Here is a 19,307-nt window from a genome sequence, read left to right as displayed (position 1 = left end):
CAGCTCCAACCAGCTCAGCTTTAACCAATCAGCTTATCTGACACAATCCGACGAGTCTGTCTTCTGAACGCTGATTGGCTTGAGTGTGACGTCATCGCTATGCCATCATACAGTAGGTGCCGTAGAGAGTATCAACATAGTACCAATATGTTAAATAGTTTTAAATACTTTTTCGCGAATTGTGCACTTCTGGCACCAGTTTTAAAAAGAAAATGAAAAATAATAATGTCAAAATGAAAAACAACGATATCTTCATATTTCACGAAGGTGGCCCTTTTCCACGTGCATAGTTCATGTCCCAGGCACCACAGTGCAGGCATTTTCATTACATCCTGTAGCGTGTGTCTAGTTCTCTCAGTGTACCGACTTTTGTGTCGCTAGCTCGACGTTTCCCGGGATCAGAGGATCCATCGTCAAAACCGTTATCCGCCCCCCGCACGCGCAGCTTGCACCCCTCGGATATTATCTCGCCGGAATGTCGTGATCAAATGTATTCTTCTTATGACCTGCAAGTTTTGAACCAGTTAGAGCTGCCGTTTACCCTGCAGGCGTGGCAACGTACGAAGGGGTGCAATCGGCTTGCACGTGCATACTGCATAGCTCATGCACCAGAGTTTAGCTCAACCAAATGTGCATTATTTTGGAGGCCTTGCCTGGGACTACCATTGAGCCGATTTTGAGGTTGATTGAGCTTAAAATTTTTTCACATATGAAACTTTTTCCGGAATTTCCGAATTCCGAATGTGCATGCGGATTCCGGACAATTTCAAATCGGCTCAAAATGGGCATATAGACCAAACAGGATACGCTGATCACGAATCCGAAGTCCGTTCCGCGGCACATATGAAACTTTTCCCGGAATTTCCGAATTCCGAATCTGCATGCGGATTCCGGACAATTTCAAATCGGCTCAAAATGGGCATATAGACCAAACAGGATACGCTGATCACGAATCCGAAGTCCGTTCCGCGGCACACATGAAACTTTTCCCGGAATTTCCGAATTTCGAATCTGCATGCGGATTCCGGACAATTTCAAATCGGCTCAAAATGGGCATATAGACCAAACAGGACACGCTGATCACGAATCCGAAGTCTGTTCCGCGGCACATATGAAACTTTTCCCGGAATTTCCGAATTCCGAATCTGCATGCGGATTCCGGACAATTTCAAATCGGCTCAAAATGGGCATATAGACCAAACAGGATACGCTGATCACGAATCCGAAGTCCGTTCCGCGGCAAATATGAAACTTTTCCCGGAATTTCCGAATTCCGAATCTGCATGCGGATTCCGGACAATTTCAAATCGGCTCAAAATGGGCATATAGACCAAACAGGATACGCTGATCACGAATCCGAAGTCCGTTCCGTGGCACATATGAAACTTTCCCGGAATTTCCGAATTCTGAATCTGCATGCAGATTCCGGACAATTTCAAATCGGCTCAAAATGGGCATATAGACCAAACAGGATACGCTGATCACGAATCCGAAGTCCGTTCCGCGGCACATATGAAACTTTTCTACACAACAGTTCTACACAATGTGTAGAATTGTTGTAAAAAGGTGCTGAAAGTTTCGTAACGATATCTTAGGCCGTTTTTTACTTATCGTCAAAATCCGTGAGGGGGGGGGGTAATATTTACCCCCCAGCGCCGTGCAGGTTAACTATGTCTAAATCACCCCACCCGTGGGGTAATTCGGTTTTTTAACACATTTTTTAACCCATTTTGAGCCGATTTGAAATTGTCCGGAATCCGCATGCAGATTCGAAATTCGGAAATTCCGGGAAAAGTTTCATGTGTGCCGCGGAACGGACTTCGGATTCGTGATCAGCGTATCCTGTTTGGTCTATATGCCCATTTTGAGCCGATTTGAAATTGTCCGGAATCCGCATGCAGATTCGGAATTCGGAAATTCCGGGAAAAGTTTCATATGTGCCACGGAACGGACTTCGGATTCGTGATCAGCGTATCCTGTTTGGTCTATATGCCCATTTTGAGCCGATTTGAAATTGTCCGGAATCCGCATGCAGATTCGGAATTCGGAAATTCCGGGAAAAGTTTCATATGTGCCGCGGAACGGACTTCGGATTCGTGATCAGCGTATCCTGTTTGGTCTATATGCCCATTTTGAGCCGATTTGAAATTGTCCGGAATCTGCATGTACGAGATTGATATCAATCTGCATGCAATTATACGAACGTCCGATCGGTCCACCCATTTTGACTCCAGGTCCAAAAAAGCTTGGACAAACTCACATACTCACTGACAAACAGGTTCAGCCGAACTTTTTTTTTCAGCGACCCACCAATGGGAATTTCCGGATGCAAAAGCATGCTATCGCATGCTTTTGATCCTCCAATTCTGGATAACTTTTGATTAAAGGGACCCTCCCACCTTAACATTAGTTTTGAGTTGAGATAGCCAAGTTTGCGGCCGGGCTCAGAAACCACCATTTATCCTGGTCGCAACCCCCGCAGCTTTATGGTGTTCAAGAAATTTCTTCCCTTTACTTGCAGGGTGGAACCAGCGTGGTCCCTATCTCTTAACCATTACGGGAATCTGATGACGTCATCAGGCTTTCGAACGTCCGTTAAATGTTTGACTAAAACGTTTTGTAGCACGCGGTGGTATATGCTGCTTTGCGCGCAACAAATGCCGCACTTTCAAATAAAGTCGCTAGGAACAGCGGAGATCCCAAAAAGTAAACAAAAGTAAAAGTCTAATATCTTGAAAACCGGTGAATATTTTTCGATGAAATTTGGTAGATATTCGTTTTTGCTCTTTCTGAACCGAGCGACATCACTTTCATGCCAATTCATTAACTTTTTTGAAGGTGGGAGGGTCCCTTTAAAGGTAGACTGCCACCTTTTTTTCCACAAAACGGTTTTCACTAGAGCTGAGCCACCTATGTCCCAGACTGAAGTCGGTTTTCCGAAATTCGAACCCGTTTGCGAGAAATCGGAGACCAAAGTTCAGTTTGATGCCATTTTTTTAGTCCAAGAAAACCGACATCTCTACTGTTTATCGATAACTTTGAAACACGAATTTTCTTATCTTTTGGTAAATATATGTCAAAACTTTGATTGTTTCGATATCAGAGAAGAATTTTGGAGTGTCAAAATAAAAGTTAAACTTATATATTCAGTAGTTCATTTTTTCCAAAAAAGTGTGGGAAATGGGGTTTAACATGGGCCAGACCCATTCCAAATGAGCCATGATTTTTAAAAATGTTTTACGAACTTAAATGCAAAATAAATTAAACATGGCCAATTTCTTATGAAATCATATATTAGTAAATCATAAAATACCTTACTTTTTCAAATAAAATGTAATAATCTTATGACCTTGAAGTCTAGTGATGTGTAAACATTGTCGCTAGACATTAACCGATTGATAATTGTATGATAATCGACATTTTTTCGCGATTCACGTGATGATACTTTGTCAGGTGAATTCTAAAATTTGGTTTTGTCCAGGGAATAAATCATAGGCCGATCTGAGAAAACTTTTTGAAGGTGGCAGTCTTCCTTTAAGACCCAAAAAGGCGATACATTGTGTTCAATTAAACAGCACGAATCTATTTTAGGCGTTATGACTTTTTCTATTCCGGTCATGGGCTTGTATGTAGGCTCAAGAAGATGATGTTAATGTTAATTTATAGCTAAATCCACGCATCCCAACGAGCGGAAGTCGTAATGAGGGTACGGCTCTCGCGAGATTAAGCGGTAGGTTTTGCACTTTTACATTTCCGGTTATACCTCAGAAAGTAATCGATCTACGATTAAGCCATTTGATTTTACACGAACATTGCCGGCTTGTCGGAACCAACAAGTCGATCGCATCTTCAACACTGAGAGTGAGAAACGAAGATATAGCCTGAAGTACACTAAATTTTATTGGTGCAAAAAAAAAACGCGAGACCTGTACCTACCCGAAAGAGATACCATGTAGCTATTGAATGATTGTTTACTTATTGCCGATTACATTTGTTTCTTCAAAGTTCGTCTATTTAAATATAGGTATACCTAATCAAAAAAGTAATCGTACTCTCATAATTAAAATCGAAAATCGTGAAAAAGGCCAGATAACTTTTTGACTTTATAACGGTTACATTTTTGATTATATTTTTTAAGGGACCCTCCCACCTTTACATTAGATTTGAGTTGAGATAGCCAAATTGGGGTCCCTGGCTCACAATTACCGGTTTCGGCACTCACAACATCGAGAAATGCCTTAAATCGGAAATATTGAATTTCAAAATTGCAGCATTTTGATTCAGAGGGGCTAATGCTTAAGAATACCCCTCTGAATGTGTGACGTCAGCGCAGATATCTAACGATTTTTTAAATGTTTGACTAAAACGTTTCGTAGCACGCGGTGGTATATGCTGCTTTGCGCGCAACAAATGCCGCACTTTCAAATAAAGTCGTTATAGGAACAGCGGAGATCCCAAAAAGTAAACAAAAGTAAAAGTCTAATATCTTGAAAACCGGTGAATATTTTTCGATGAAATTTGGTAGATATTCGTTTTTGCTCTTTCTGAACCGAGCGACATCACTTTCATGCCAATTCATTTACTTTTTTGAAGGTGGGAGGGTCCCTTTAATTATGACTATGTCTCTCAAAACAGTGCTCACAACAGCTCGTCTAATTAGACGGTTTTCATCCTCTTATATCCAAACCGTTCATCTGAGGAAATCTGAAGACGTGACAGGGAATTTTTTCCAGACTATGTAATATATTAGCTTCGCTTTTACGCGATCCTGCGGCCTTTTTTTGGTATACGAGTCATATGCCACTTTGAAAGTCAAAACTTGTAAATTTAGCGACCGCCAATTCTACGTTTTGTGGCGCCTTATAGACGTCAAAAAACGCACGCTGGGACCGAGACCACCGAGACCGAAAACGCTGGGAGCGCCAATGGGGTCGTAAACGGTAAAAGTATAACACTCGAAACCTTCGTTGCAGTTAAAACAGCTACAATTTAACTGCTGATAGACTGCGCTGATTTATCTTATAAGATAAATCAGATAGATATGGCTATCAAATAGAGATGGCTATCTTATTCTTATAAGATAGCCATCTCTATTCTCAGAGAAAGTCTCGAATGTCACCTCGCTTGCCATGCCAGGGAAGCCTATAGAAGCAATCGCCAGATATTTGACTACGAATGTACGACACAATCGCTTCAGCGAACAAAAACTGTTTACTTCGTCCACACATCAGAGGGTCAAGCTCAAGGTGAATCGGAGTACCTCTGCTTTCACCGTTTTAACTGATCGGCAGCTTCCCCCCCCCTATCTCACACTACCCCCCCCCCCCCCCCGTAACCGATCACCACGTGCCACGTGGTGTGCACATGCACATCACACGAGCCGCCGACCGCTCGCGACTCAAGTATCACGGCTGGTAGGGGGGCGGGTCAACTCGAGGAGGGGGAGGGGCGGTGCGGTGACACACTGACGTCACAGATCAGCGCTGCTGCCATCTGCCGAGCAGCTCTGACACTAGACTCTGCGGCGGCGTTGCGGCTGGCGCGGGGCGGTCGCAGAGCAGTTCGAGTCGGTGGTCTGCGGCAGTGGGGTGCGTGTATTGCCGAACGGACCGCTGGGTGTCGCGTGTGCGCGCCGAGTGTCAAGTGAGTGCCTCAGTCTGGTGAAGCGGTGATGACGGAGTGTCGAGCAGGCGATAGTTCTCCGGGAGGGGGCGGTGCGGACCCCCGACTGCCGGACCCTTCTGCCGGGGCGGCCACAGACTTGCGGGGGGCGCCGGGCCCGGGTGAGGCGGACAATCATGCTCAGCCGGCCGCGGGGGACGCACCGGCGGCCGACGGCGCCGACTCGGACACCTCACAGGTGGAGGATGATCGGGCACAGGTGCCGGCGGCGTGGTCAGTGCCGACGAGCCGGCCGCCGTCGGCGCGCGCCAACCGGCGCTTCACCGTGACCAAGCTGGCCGAGGGCGAGGGACCGTCGTCTCCGCCGCCTCGGCACCACCCTCCGCCCATTTTTGTGTCGTCCGCCTCGGCCCCGGCCACGGCGCCGGCGCCGGTTCAGGTTGACTCGGGTGTGACTCCGTTCGACTCGGCGGCCGACTCAGGGGACACTGACGGCTGGGACTACGGGCCGGCCGCGGACCCTCCGGCCGCCGGCGCCGGGTCGGCGGGCACGGCAGGGTCGGTGAGCACGGCGGTCGTGTCGCCGGCCGTGTCGGGACTGGGTGTCCCTCGTGTCCCCGGGGCGCCGGGCTGCCGGTGCTCGCAGACCCTGCCGCCGCCGGCAGCGCCGGCCGGCAGTGGGGCGCCGCCTCCCGTCCGGGCACCAGCCGTGGCCGGTCTGGCGGCGGGCGTGCTGGCCGGCCTGCCGGGCGTGCGGGCCGCGCACTACGCCACCATGCAGCCGGGCCTGGGCGGCGTGCCGCCCACTGCGTACTACCAGCCGGTGCCGCGGCAGCCGCTGCTAGCCACCGGCCACTCGGCCACGCTGGCCGCCGGTCTGGCGGGCTCTGCGCGTCTCCAGCAGGCGGTGCAGAGCCGGCTGGCGGCCGGCACCAGCTCGGTGCACCCGCGCCTCCAGCCCAGCCACCCGCTGTACCGGCGGCTGGCGGCGGCCGACTACAACCCGGCGCACACCATATCGTACGGCCACTCGGACGGCCGCCAGCTGACGGTGCGCCGCCTGCTCGACTGGGAGCTGCCCGACCTGCACACCGTCCGTAAGTACACAAGGTAAACACGCCCCCCGCCCCCGCCCAGGTCACGTGACGCGCCGCGCCGGCCGGCCGGTCACGTGACGGCAGCCGGGCCGACGCCGGCCGGACTGAGAGATTCGTATAGATAGGCCGGACACTGGACAACACTGCCTGCGGTCCTGAGCGGTGATGGGAAAGGAGTGACAGGGAAGCTGTGTGACGTGTATTCATACGACTTACTATAGTCTGACAAACCTAAGGGCTAAGAAAGAACGGATTTAAAGTGCAACAGCCGTTAGCCGAACATTGGTATGCACTTGTTTAGAGATTGAATACGGAACCAAGTTTACCAAATGTGCTCCCTGTGGAATTCTGAACATCAGTGGGCCGTTGCTAACTGGAAAAGACACGAAATCGGACGGCCGTACCTATACCAGAGCCACCCGATAGTGTATAAACATACGATTTAAGTCGCCGCGGAGATTTAAGTCGCTGCGGAATTGGTACATTCACTTACCTACACGTAGAGGATTTACCGCAGCTAACGCTAACCGTTTAACGGCTTTATGATTATAATAGCTCCGAAACGGCGCTCGTCGGATATTTCTCTTGAGTCTGCAAAGGTCTGAAGTCTTAAGGGATGGCAGTTTATGACAATTTATGAGAGGCCTGACGTATCGGCGTCATAAGGCCCTACTGCTAGTCATGCCTAAGAGACATCAATTGTCTCAGATTGTTCAAAGATGACTATAGTCTGATCTGATACGCCAAACTTGTTTGATCGGGATCACCGTTTAGTTCGACAATACGACCACACTTCGCTTGAGTGATATGTGATCAGCGATTTTTGACGGTTTACGAATGCCCGTACCGTTTCAGTTCCGAAGGCGAAATAACTTGCTTGGCCTTTGATATTTTTTGCTGTAGCAAGCACTAAGCACTATATCGTCTATGACTCAATCACGTATGATTTGCCAAGCTTGTCAAATTATAGCGGCGTTTATTTAATTGACGCGGTTTACATAGCCTTGATTTACACCATTGCAAGAAGGTATACCTACGTCCAAACTGCTTCTTTTAATGTCGTATAATAGGCCCATCGGCCATCGTTGTCGGAACATATGTTTACCTTCCGTTGCACTGCGAGCTCTGAAACAAATTTACGCATTTTCAATTTCATCATCTCTTTTTCTTTTTTAACGAAAATCACCGACGGAGCAAGCCTCGCTGATAAGCGAAGCCAGATATAGTCCTAAGATAGAAGTTAGAGGACTTATTTAACATTGCTAGAGCCATCATCGCCATTTTTAACAAATTAATGAGGACTTAACTTGTTCTCTTACAAACTCCACATCATGACCTTTTGAAATGTCATAAAATTTAAGGTCTCATTTGTGTCACTACGTCTGTTTTACATCGACGTAAGACATACGGCCCTGCAGTTTTCTGAGCGTATGTCACGTAGATCTACCAAGTTGCACGGTCTCTGAGAACTCCGCGTTCCTTTGAAACCGATATCGACTGTGTTTACCTATAAGTCAGTGAGCCCCTTCCGGCTGTTGGAAGTGCAGTGCAGTGTTGAGTGTCGGCTATTTGGTCCAGGGCTGCGGAGTCGGAGTCGGAGTTGGAGTCACCCTAAGGTTCATCGACTCCGCAGCCCTGATTTGGTCTGGGTTATAGGTAGTGGAGATCGGGTGGCAACTCAAAAGACGGTGAGACATTATGCGGTCCGTGCACCTGGCATAGATGCAAACTGCAATCTGTTGTTGATTTGTGTTTTCAATAATAGAATCGTACGTAGAACCGTCCTTGAAAAGTGTGTTGTATTTGACTATTGAGAATGAATCCGTCCTCTCAAAAGTTACATGTACGGGTGCGTTCCGTCCGCTCCAGAAGCTCATTTACCTACCCTTTATGTCGATTGGATACCTTCTAGGCATCCTAGTGCAGTATCATGACAATTGACAAGTTCCGTAATCCTACTGCCATGTCTTACTTACTTACCGGTCTTACTGGTCGAGCGGCAGCGTCGTTAGCCGGCGGAGGCCCAATAGTTGGCCCCAAGCAGCCTCTGCTCCTCCTAGCTGGAACACCCTGGTCAGCGCCGCTCGGGAGAGAGTACCAGTGGCCAGCTGGCACATCGTGTGGGCAGCGCGGCCACGGGAGGTGGATTTCGCCACCCAACCCCGCTGCAGGCCTCTCTCGCTCATCCTCTTCTCCTCCCACGACCCGTTGTCGCGGCTGCTCAGCTGTCGATCCCGTATGATGAGTTGGATGTCCTGCGTCCCGAGCTCCAGGTAGTCGGAAGCAGAACCGCTGCCAGCCAGGTGATCGGCTCTGTCGTTCAGTTGGACTCCGGCGTGCCCTGGGCAGTATACCCATACGACTTGTTGAGGGAGGTCGTGCCACTCCGGAGGAGCCGATCCGCTCTCTAGTTTGCGCAGGAGAGACTGAGAGTCGGTGCAGATGATGCACGCGGCTAGATCAGGGTGGGCGCTTCTGGCAAGATCCAGACCGCGGAAGATGGCCTCCATCTCAGCCCTCATGCTAGAGAGGCGAAGGTTACAGCCTCCACGGTGGGTCTGCAGGCTGCCGTCTGACTCCCTCATCACACACCCCCATCCCGATCTTGGGGCGCTTGTGGTGACAGAACCGTCAGTGGCCAGGACGACGAGGGGCTGTGGGAGCTCACTGCTGGTGTCGGCCAGGACCTCCTCAAACATGGCGTTCACTACGTGTGGTGGTAGCTCACGGTCGGTGCGGCTGAAGAGGTCGATCTTGAAGGTCCATCGGCATCTGGTGGCGGGAGGCGTCGCAGACCACAGGTGAGATCTGCGGATCTTGTGCCGACCGCAGAGACCGCGCAGAGCTTTGGTCCCATCGCGCAGCCAGCCCGTGCGCTGCAGACGTGCCAGTGGAGCGCGTGCCAGGGCTTGGTCGACGAAGCCGTGCAAGGGATGGCCGCAGTCGGAGGCGACGATGCACACCGCTCTGGCTCGTAGGACTTCGTGTAGGTAGGTCGATGATGGAGGGCAGGTCAAACATGTACCTCAGCGCAGTGACCGGCGTCTGTCTGGGGCACCCGGTGGCGAGTCGGAGAGCGCTGTTCTGGATCCGCTCGAGCTTGTCCATCGTTGTCTTCAGCGGATTGATGATCTCGAGTCCGTAGGTGATTCGAGAGAGGGTGATTCGAGAGAGGAGATGTCATGCCGAGTTATACAGTCCATTATCTCTCAGGGGCTCTTAATTGTACTTTTCCATGTGTATAACCATGCCAACAGCTCGTTGCTACTCAGCTATGAACTATGGTACCTCTCTGCTGGCGTGCAGTGTTTGTTTGTTTGTTTTGCTCATCCGTCGGTCCCGGGCGCCACGTCAGCGCCCTGAGAGGTCACAGGCGCCCCGGAGCCGGGCTCGTCACCGTGTCCACGTGTCATCCCATCCGGCCTGTACAAACAAACCGACAGCGTCCGAGCAGGGCGGGCCCGCGCGGCGTGCACGCTGCACCCCCTCTGTATCACCGCGCCCTCCCCCTCCTCAACTCTGACCGCACGTCCGGCCGACCCGGAGGAGAGTCACCACTTCCTGGGAGCTGAGAGCACACTGGACAGACACATTGCTGTCCAATGGGACAGGTCACGACACAACGAGATTGGTCACGTCACAACTAGGCAGGTCACGTCACTGCTTCCTATGTTGATGATGTCACGAGCGAAGTTGACGTCAGAACTTCCTGTCTTGGTGATGGCACAGCCTCCGGTCTAGGTTTCGTCCGCTTCCAGCTCCTGTCGGTATAATGTCCCAGTGGCCAGAATGGGCACAGCAGTCTAATCAGCTGGCTGGAACGCTACACTCAGATAACAGATTGCTGCATGGAATCGGGCCTCAACTCTGCCTTATTTGTCCTTGTTGCGCTCAAGTTGCTTATCGTTATCTTTGGTTCGTTTGGAAGGGGAGACTTTTGGAGGCATGCCTCAAGTCCGCAAAAGTTGAATCCTCATATCAATGGTATTTTGATTTATAGTTTGGTGAGCATACACGACGAATTCAATGAGATTTCGGCATCACTTACATTAAATCTTAATTTTATAGGTAATTATATGAGTGCATCGTGGACCCAAAACCGTTCGAGGATCATTGCCTATGTTTAATCATTCTTCAATATCCCGCTACACAGTGCAGCCATAGTGAACCTCGCTGCCAGGAAGGAGCCACGGGATAAGCTGTTTGGTAAATCTATATTACTATTTGAGGAGGGTGCGTCTGTCCGTTACCGAGGTCCCGACTTGGTGGTGCTTTGCGTGGACTACAGGCCAGACCGTTGCACCTAGCCCGGTGAAATTTGCACAACTCATAGATCAAGGATGCGCGACGTGCCTTTGAGGAGTCTGAGCTCGATCGGATTGATAGGGAGCGCGTGGCGCGTGCTCAAAAAGTGCAAATTCGCGTCATAGACTTTACATGTATAAATCGGCGTGCGAAATCGGGCGAAAACGGCTAATTTTGGCCGACACGGGTCCGGTTCCGGCGCAATATCTTGGTGACCAGGGGTCCGACCGGCACGGGGAAAACAGCATCGTGTAGATAATTGAATGGGCAATTGAATGGTGTGCGATACAGAGGATAGCACGCGCCACGTGCACCGGGGAGGGCACTTTTGTTGAAAAATTGCGGTTTTGGGCGGATTTTGGAATTGATTTTATTTTTAGGTGACCGTTAAACAGAGCGAGTTGGAACAACGCCTGTTGGCAAGAGAAATGTACCGCCTATCATATAAAAATTGTGAAAAGCTGATTGATCCAAATCAAGGTGGTGCAAATCACAGGAGAAAATGGTGTTTGTCAATTTTGTGCCACTTTATTAATCACACGGAGTTTGCTGCATAACCTGATACCTTTGGCAATTGAATATGGTACCATTGGATAGAGCATTCAATTCTGTCCAATATTCACTCTTCATTTTTGCATGGTTAGCAACAGTATCCTTAAAAATGTAAATGTTCCAAACCATTACATTGTCATTTTTAGCGAAATTCATCGATGGCCCTCAAAAGACTTCACGCCAGTTTTCGGATCATTCTAAAGTAGAACGCATGATAATACGACACGGGCACCTCGATGCGATGTATCTTTTTGTTTTCTTACAAAATGCTTGGCCGTCAAAAAGCAATCGAACGAAATGGATATCTACCAACCAAATCGACACAGACCAACCCAATACCCACGGGTCAAAAAATCCCCCCTTCGCGTTGCGGAGCACGCGGGTAACCCTAGTATCGACTAGTTTTCGTCACGATGTGGAAGTAACCAGCCAGCCGCTAACATGATAGGGATCGTCTAAATCATGTTTATTTAAGTATGGCATCGGTCTTTTATATTTGTTTAGATGCTGCTTTCAAGACCGGGCGATAAGTGCATTAGGCATGCTGACCTTTCTTGTGACCGTATGTTTGTTTTTTTAACGTTTCTCAGTTTTTTTGCATTGCATGCATGTAGGCGCTGAACTCAGGTCCCTATGTGAAATTCAATAGCTCAAAATGTAAATACAGGCTCACATTGACATTTAAATAGGTCAGTCATAAAAGGTTCACGACTGGCCGTGCTGAGACAATGGCTAGGCCATATGGCCATTAAATATATAACCGGCGTTAATGTGTCTGGGCTTGCAGGGATGTACTTTGAGATGTCATTCTAATTAGTACCTACTACCTATCATCGTCTATTTTTTGCCCTGCACGTCTACTATATAGGGTCCATCGGCAATTTCATCTCTCGGCTATTTTTACGCAACCAGTGGCTGATCATACACGTTATAGGTACATACGTCGTCGATATTCGTGATAATTCGTTATGGTTCGGAAATTTAAAAATATTTTTATGGCCCGATTTTCTTCGATTATGCTGTAACGAACAGCCAACTCAATCTTTTTTCTCCTTTTACAATGATGGCAGGGGTTCTTAGGGGCATTTCGGGTCCTCGTATGCATAAGACCTTCGAATCAAAGCCCGTTCTCTGCCTTGTAAACGCGCCTCTCCTGCATGACTTATGGCCTGGAGGTGTTCAATAAAACATCAGCCGCACTGAAAAAAAAAAAAATCGGGGAACCCCATTTCTTACAATCTGACACCACATACTCCAAAATACTCCTAAATTAGGCTCCGTTTTCATGATTTTAGGATGTCATGGGTGTTGTGACACCCGACACGGGAGCCCCATTACCTTTTGACGCCGCAAAAATGTACATGACCCCCTTGGGAGAGGTTCGGCTAGCGAACTCCCCAAAAATTGCAGGCCAAAAAAAATTGGAGTGTCGCTGAGACACCCCCGTTGAAACCCCTCTGGGGTGTCATTATCCTGGAGTGACACCCCGTGTTTTCAGCTTCAAATCCTACCGATAGATGGCGCAAACTAAAGTTGGTAAAATCGGGACCTGTTTTTCACGAATGGCTGGTGCATGTTTGGAGCTAAGGCAAAAGCGTGCATAGCGTAGAGTGGCCAACTATATCATGATGATATCTAGACTGATTACCGTGTCATACGTTGGTCGTGCACACTACAGGGCGCCGCAAGGCCGCGAACGGAAAGAGTAACTCCTCACCCGGTTATAAATATAGTCTGAGATTCTCGTTCCGAAGCATACATACACACAGCAGTTCGCGCCGGCAGCAAGTGCAGCAGCGAAAGGGTGAAGCCGCAGGAAGAAGAAGCAGCAAGCGTTCGAGATACGGCACCGGCAAAGCGTTCCATAGGGCTACATCTGACTGACGGAAAGCCGGCTCGGAGCTACCGTTGGATTGAAGGTGTGGTCCGGCGCTGCCCTTGCCGTCTACCTACCAACCGGCGTGACCGGTCACCCTTCCTACGCCAAATTCTCCCTCTTTCTCCTTCAATTCAGATCCAACTATCCACCACCCAGCCGGGATACCTAACGGTGATACCTCCACGCTTGGGGCCTAAGAACCTGACTTCGGTCGGGTTCGTCAAGCCAGGGCGTAACAGGCTGCGTCTTCTATGAGCAGCTGGAGCTTAACGAACGGCTTTCCAAAACTCACTATCTCTCATCAACCTACCGACCTGAAATTGCCAAATACAACCACTAAAATTACATCTGTTTAATTTTCTATTCTCTTTTGCGCCTGATTCTCCACTCTACAAATAACTCTAACAGACATGGACTCATACACCACCACAACACAAGACATCGAACTGCACCACCTCGGCTCCTACGTCGTCGGCCAATACACGGACCCCCGGCTGAATATGGCCAAGGAGTCCGCATTCAAAATAAATCGCACACTCACAGACATCACAAAAAGCACTACGCTACGCATCACACCCCAGCACAAATGCATCCTCATCAAGACATCCAACGAGACACAGACAAAAGCACTTCTGTCCACCACCACCTTCGCCAATCACGACGCATCCTTCACACTACACCGCACCCTCAACACGACCCGAGCCACTATCCGCACGAACCCACTAGACACACCACTAGCAGTCATCGGAGACGAGTTGGCGTCCCAGGGCGTCAGCTCAATTCGTCGACTGGCTTCCACCCACCACTACACCATCCTGCAACTCACCTTTAACACCACGATCCTACCTCCTCACGTTACACTACAACACTGCCGATACAGCACACGTCTTCACGCGCCACTGCCCCTTCGCTGCAAGAAGTGTCAGCGCTACGGTCACGGAGAACGTGCTTGCACCTCCCGTACTGCACGCTGTGCACGTTGTGGCGAGGGGCATCCGTCAGAGGGGTGCACTCGTCCCTTTCGATGCGCTGCCTGTGACGGATCGCACCCGGTCACTGACTCCAAATGCCCTAAGTGGCTATTTGAGCGGGAAGTGACCAGGTACGCGGCGAGCATGCATGTACCACCAGCCCTTTCACGCACCCTGGTCTCCAAGGCACCACCAGTACATCTAGCCGAAACATTTAAACACACAAACGTAACAGGAAGCACCTACGCCTCAGTCGCTTCACGCACCACCGCAAAACTCCAGCCACTAGCACAGCACCCACCGAGCTGTCGCCGACCTGCCCTCATCCCAACACCTCCTCACCCACCTCGCTGGATCCCCACCAGGGAGGCCCTCCTTCCTACACCGCCCTATCCGCCTCACCCCAGACCACCACAGGGATGGAGAGTGCCCGGTCCGCTGCCGGGACCCCCGTTCTTGAGGCGGGACTTCCCGCTCCTACCTCCACCTCCACACTGTATACCTCCCACCCACCCTAACCAGCCTCCGCCCACCCGACCCAAGCCTCCAACCCGCACCACTGCAACCTCCACCGGCCCCCCACCAATCACCCAGACCGTCTCCACTTCCACAGACCCTCCTCCTCCACCCACTCTGCGGTCTGTTTACACGCAGACTGACCCTGATCCCCATCCATGCTCTCAGAGCAGCTCCAGCCTATACATCACTCCCTCCAACCCCTCAACCCGATCATCCGCTTCGAACCCAAGTTCAGGCCCAGCCTCAAACACACGGATCCCTCGTCCCATCTCGCCTCCAAAACACGTCCGCTCACGCTCTTTATCTCCCGTTCAGCGAAACATCGAATCCCTCCACCAACCTCTTCCCTCCCCTCTCATGACACGCGCCTCCCGCAAACGAAAGGCGAGGGATCTGGCTGACCAATCCAACCCTACTCCAGTCTCGCACTATGTGTCAGAGACTACTCATATCAACCGCGCAGTTCCCTCTAAATGACGCACTTGCTACAATGGAACACACGCGGGCTACTTACCAAGTGGCCGGAGTTCAAAGGTGAAATTCTCCGAACGAACCCGGTCTTGGCTGCACTCCAAGAGACCCATTTTCGAGATTCAGACCAATGGTTTAAAATCCCAGGGTACACTTGGCATACACATAACGTTAACGAACAAAACAGACGAGGAGGAGCGGCCATCCTCATAGCCAACAGCGTCCCGCACAATAGAGTAGCTATCAACACACCACTCAATTGCGTTGCTATACGTTTAAGGATAGGCTACACACAAGTCACCACACTGTCAATATACATACCACCTTGCCATGCAAACCCAACACCACAGGAGCTGGATGACTTAATCAGCCAGCTCCCAGCACCCTTACTTCTCATGGGCGACGTCAATGCACAACACCCAGCATGGGGAAGCCCATGCAGCGACTCCCGCGGTAACACCATCGAAGCAGCCATAAACAAACACAACCTTACTGTACTCAACACAGGCGAAGGCACCAGGCTTAACCTAAGGGGCATTGACCGAGCCATAGACCTAACGTGCTGCACAAGTTCAATCCATCACCTATTTGATTGGGCAATATCGTCAGACCCAGGGCCCAGTGACCACTACCAAATTAAACTTACACTTAGTCCGAGGTCAATTCGCCACGTTAAAACCTTTACTCCAGGCTGGAATTTAAAAAGGGCTGACTGGTCGAAATTTGAGGAAATGGTGAACCTCTCACTGGGTGACAGATCATCAGATCATCCAGACATTTCAGTAATTCTAAGAGCCATCGGCTCCGCAGCACAAGCCAGTGTGCCCAAAAGTAAGCAACCACCCAAAAAGGCATCAGCGCCATGGTGGACTCCAGCCTGCAGCCAAGCAGTAGCAATCAGGAAAAGAGCACTAAAACAATTTAAACGTTGCATATGCGAGGCGCACCGCCTAGCGTACAAACAAGCTGCTGCATCTTGCAAAACTATCTTTAAAACAGAGCGCACTAACTCTTGGCAATCATTTGCATCCAAATTCAATCGCTTCACACCAACAGCAAAAATCTGGAAGCTTCTTAAAGCTTTCCACCTCAAACGCGCACCCCCAGGGCCATTCCCTTCGCTTAAAGTAAGAGGGCAGGAAATTACTGACCCAGAGCAAGTCATGATGGAATTTGCGAAACATTACCATTCAGTGTCAGCTAACAGCTCATACCCACCACAACTCAGGTCACGACTAGGAAATCTTGCCAATAGCTGCGACTTCACCTCCAACAACTACGAAATTTATAACAAACCATTTACACTACACGAGTTATCACATGCCATCAGCAAGTGCGGAAACACGTCGGTTGGGCCGGACGACATACATTACGAATTTTTCCGACGCCTCAGTAAACAATCATTAACGTACCTCTTAGCGGCCATTAATAACCTCTTCATAAACCACTCCTACCCGACCACTTGGCGGGAAAGCACTATCATACCAATTTCAAAACCAAACAAAGACAAGCAACATCCCAGTGGCTATCGCCCCATCTCACTCACTAGCTGCGCCAGTAAGGTAGTCGAGCGCATGGTCAACACACGCCTCATACACCACCTGGAAACAAATGACCTGCTCGACGAACACCAATGCGGCTTCAGGCGCGGGAAGTCAACAACAGACAACATCATTAGACTCATCTCAGACATTAGCACAGGATTTTATCGCAAACGGACAACAGTAGCAGTATTTCTAGATATCACAGCAGCTTTCGATCGAGTACAAAAACCGGCAATTATTTACAAGCTTCACCAACTAGGACTGCGCGGACACCTCGCTCACTTCATCATCAACTTTCTTGCGGACCGAACCTTCCAAGCTAGGTGCGGCACAACACTCTCACCAGCAACATCTCAGGATCAAGGTCTCCCTCAAGGTAGTGTTCTGTCACCAACGCTCTTCCTTATTATGATCAACGACATGTTCACCACAGCAAAGTACTATGTAAAATACTCACTTTTTGCGGACGACGTGGCCATTTGGGCTACACACCACGACCTCTTCAAGGTCGAAAAAGACGTCCAACTTGGCCTGAACAAAATTGCATTATGGTGCAAAGAATGGGGCTTCACCATATCAACCGAGAAGTCCGCCTCTGTAACCTTCACTAGAAACCGGAAAACCACTAACACTAGGTTAAACCTTAACGGCAAAGCAGTTAAGGAAGCCAAAGATTTCAAATTCTTAGGAGTCCGCATAGATCGAAATTTAACATTTTCTAAGCACATCAAAGACATCAAAAACAAGTGCGCAAAGCGCATGAACCTCCTCCGTGCGCTCACAGGCACAGACTGGGGCGGCGACCGAAAAACCATTTTGCAACTATACAAGGCCATCATCAGACCCATTTTAGAGTACTGCAGTATAGCTTATCACGGAAGCCTAACAGATCACCAGATAAAACAAATAGAAGCCATCCAGAACACATGTCTGCGCATTGCAACCGGGGCCATACCCAGTACACGAAACGCGACACTTCTGGCCGACGTCAACATGTTGAATTGCCAGGAAAGACGTATGCAACAACTTTGCCGATATGCCATTAACGTTAAAACAACTCCGAACCACCCAGTGCAACACTGCTTCCGGCCGATAAGCAGACTCGGATGTCATAGACATTCCCGATTACGACACCCATCACTAAATGATCAGTTAAGAACCTGCTTATCTAAACTGCAATTTACTTTACCGGATCTGGCACCCAGGCCTCGAGCAAAACCCTTCTGGCTAAAGGCACCACCCAAAATCGAATATCTTTTCTCTGGAAACAAATCAGACATCACACCAACAGAAATGCAGTCGAAATTTAACGAATACAAAGCACAGCGCCCAAACAAAACATTCATGTACACACTGAAAAAAAAAATTACTCACTTTTCTGAGTAATGACTGAGTTGCCATTTTGTCCAATGGTAAAACTCACTCTAAATCCGCGTACTCAGGTAAAACTCAGGGCGGAACGCAGGTAAAACTCGGGCAAAACTCATTGCAAGTGAGTAGCATGTGAGTAACAAAGTGAGTTGCCATTTTGTCCGATGGTAAAACTCAGATAAAACTCAGTAAGTACTCATGCGTAACTCATGTCCTACTCAGACAACTCAGGCCAAACTGAGGTATTAGTAAGTCATTACTCATGAAAAACTAGGAAGTAACTCACATGTAACTCAGCTGGTACTAATGTATAACTCAGGTGGTAGTACGGCCATAACTCAGTTGGAACTCATCGGTTATTCAGTGAAAACTAGGGCTGTACTCAGGACGTACTCACGTCGATAACTCATACGATACTCGGGTGTTACTCAGGCGCCGCCTGAAACGGCTGATCTGATTCGTTTTATATTGGCTCAAGCCAATGTATAGGCTCACCGCCCATGATAACAGCTGCCGCATCAGCATTATGCAATATGCATGCATGATGCTGATACAACAGCCACTACCAGGCAGCTAGTCTATATATTGGGATTGGCCAATATATAACGAATCATTGCCCAAAACCAGCATACATATCTGTATTATACCATGCCCGACCAACGTCTAGTCTTGCACTTTTCGCCCCAGCCCTTACAAGAAATACATGTTTGTAGAAACGGTCGCATTGCGCTGTATTTCAATTCTGACACACGCCAAACTGCGTCGGGGGGGGGGGGGGATCGACTCCACATCAGCTCAGCTTCACTCTTTTGCCAGCTTCTCGACTTCAGTCTTCGCGGCTACAGGTGGCTGGCGCTCAGCATTGAATGGTGTGTGGAGCACATGGATACACACAAACCACAGCGTGTTTCGCACTTTGTGCGCCGTTTGTTGACTGAGCACAAAGTGCGCCGTCGCCCACAGCAAAAGACTTCCT

The 19,307-nt window shown here is 49.4% G+C and overlaps 1 protein-coding gene across 2 annotated transcripts in view; it reads left to right on the top strand.

The window, feature by feature from the left end:
- Nucleotides 1–5,549: 5,549 nt before the first annotated feature.
- The window catches only part of LOC122372560 (sodium- and chloride-dependent GABA transporter ine-like), a 41,349-nt gene continuing 27,591 nt past the window's right edge, over nt 5,550–19,307 (top strand). Inside the window, exon 1 of one of the 2 annotated variants that reach the window (XM_043349867.1) lies at nt 5,550–6,732. In XM_043349867.1, coding sequence (XP_043205802.1) covers nt 5,672–6,732 — 1,061 coding nt within the window. In that variant the 5' untranslated portion in view covers nt 5,550–5,671. The remainder of the gene's footprint in view (nt 6,733–19,307) is intronic. The other variant, XM_043349868.1, reaches the window with a different exon arrangement.

This window comes from Amphibalanus amphitrite, unplaced genomic scaffold, assembly GCF_019059575.1.
Source record: "Amphibalanus amphitrite isolate SeventyFive unplaced genomic scaffold, NRLGWU_Aamphi_draft 001373F_arrow, whole genome shotgun sequence".
Taxonomy (NCBI): Eukaryota; Metazoa; Arthropoda; class Thecostraca; order Balanomorpha; family Balanidae; genus Amphibalanus; species Amphibalanus amphitrite.
Note: the sequence above shows the minus strand (reverse complement) of the source record. Positions and strands in the feature narration are given on the sequence as shown.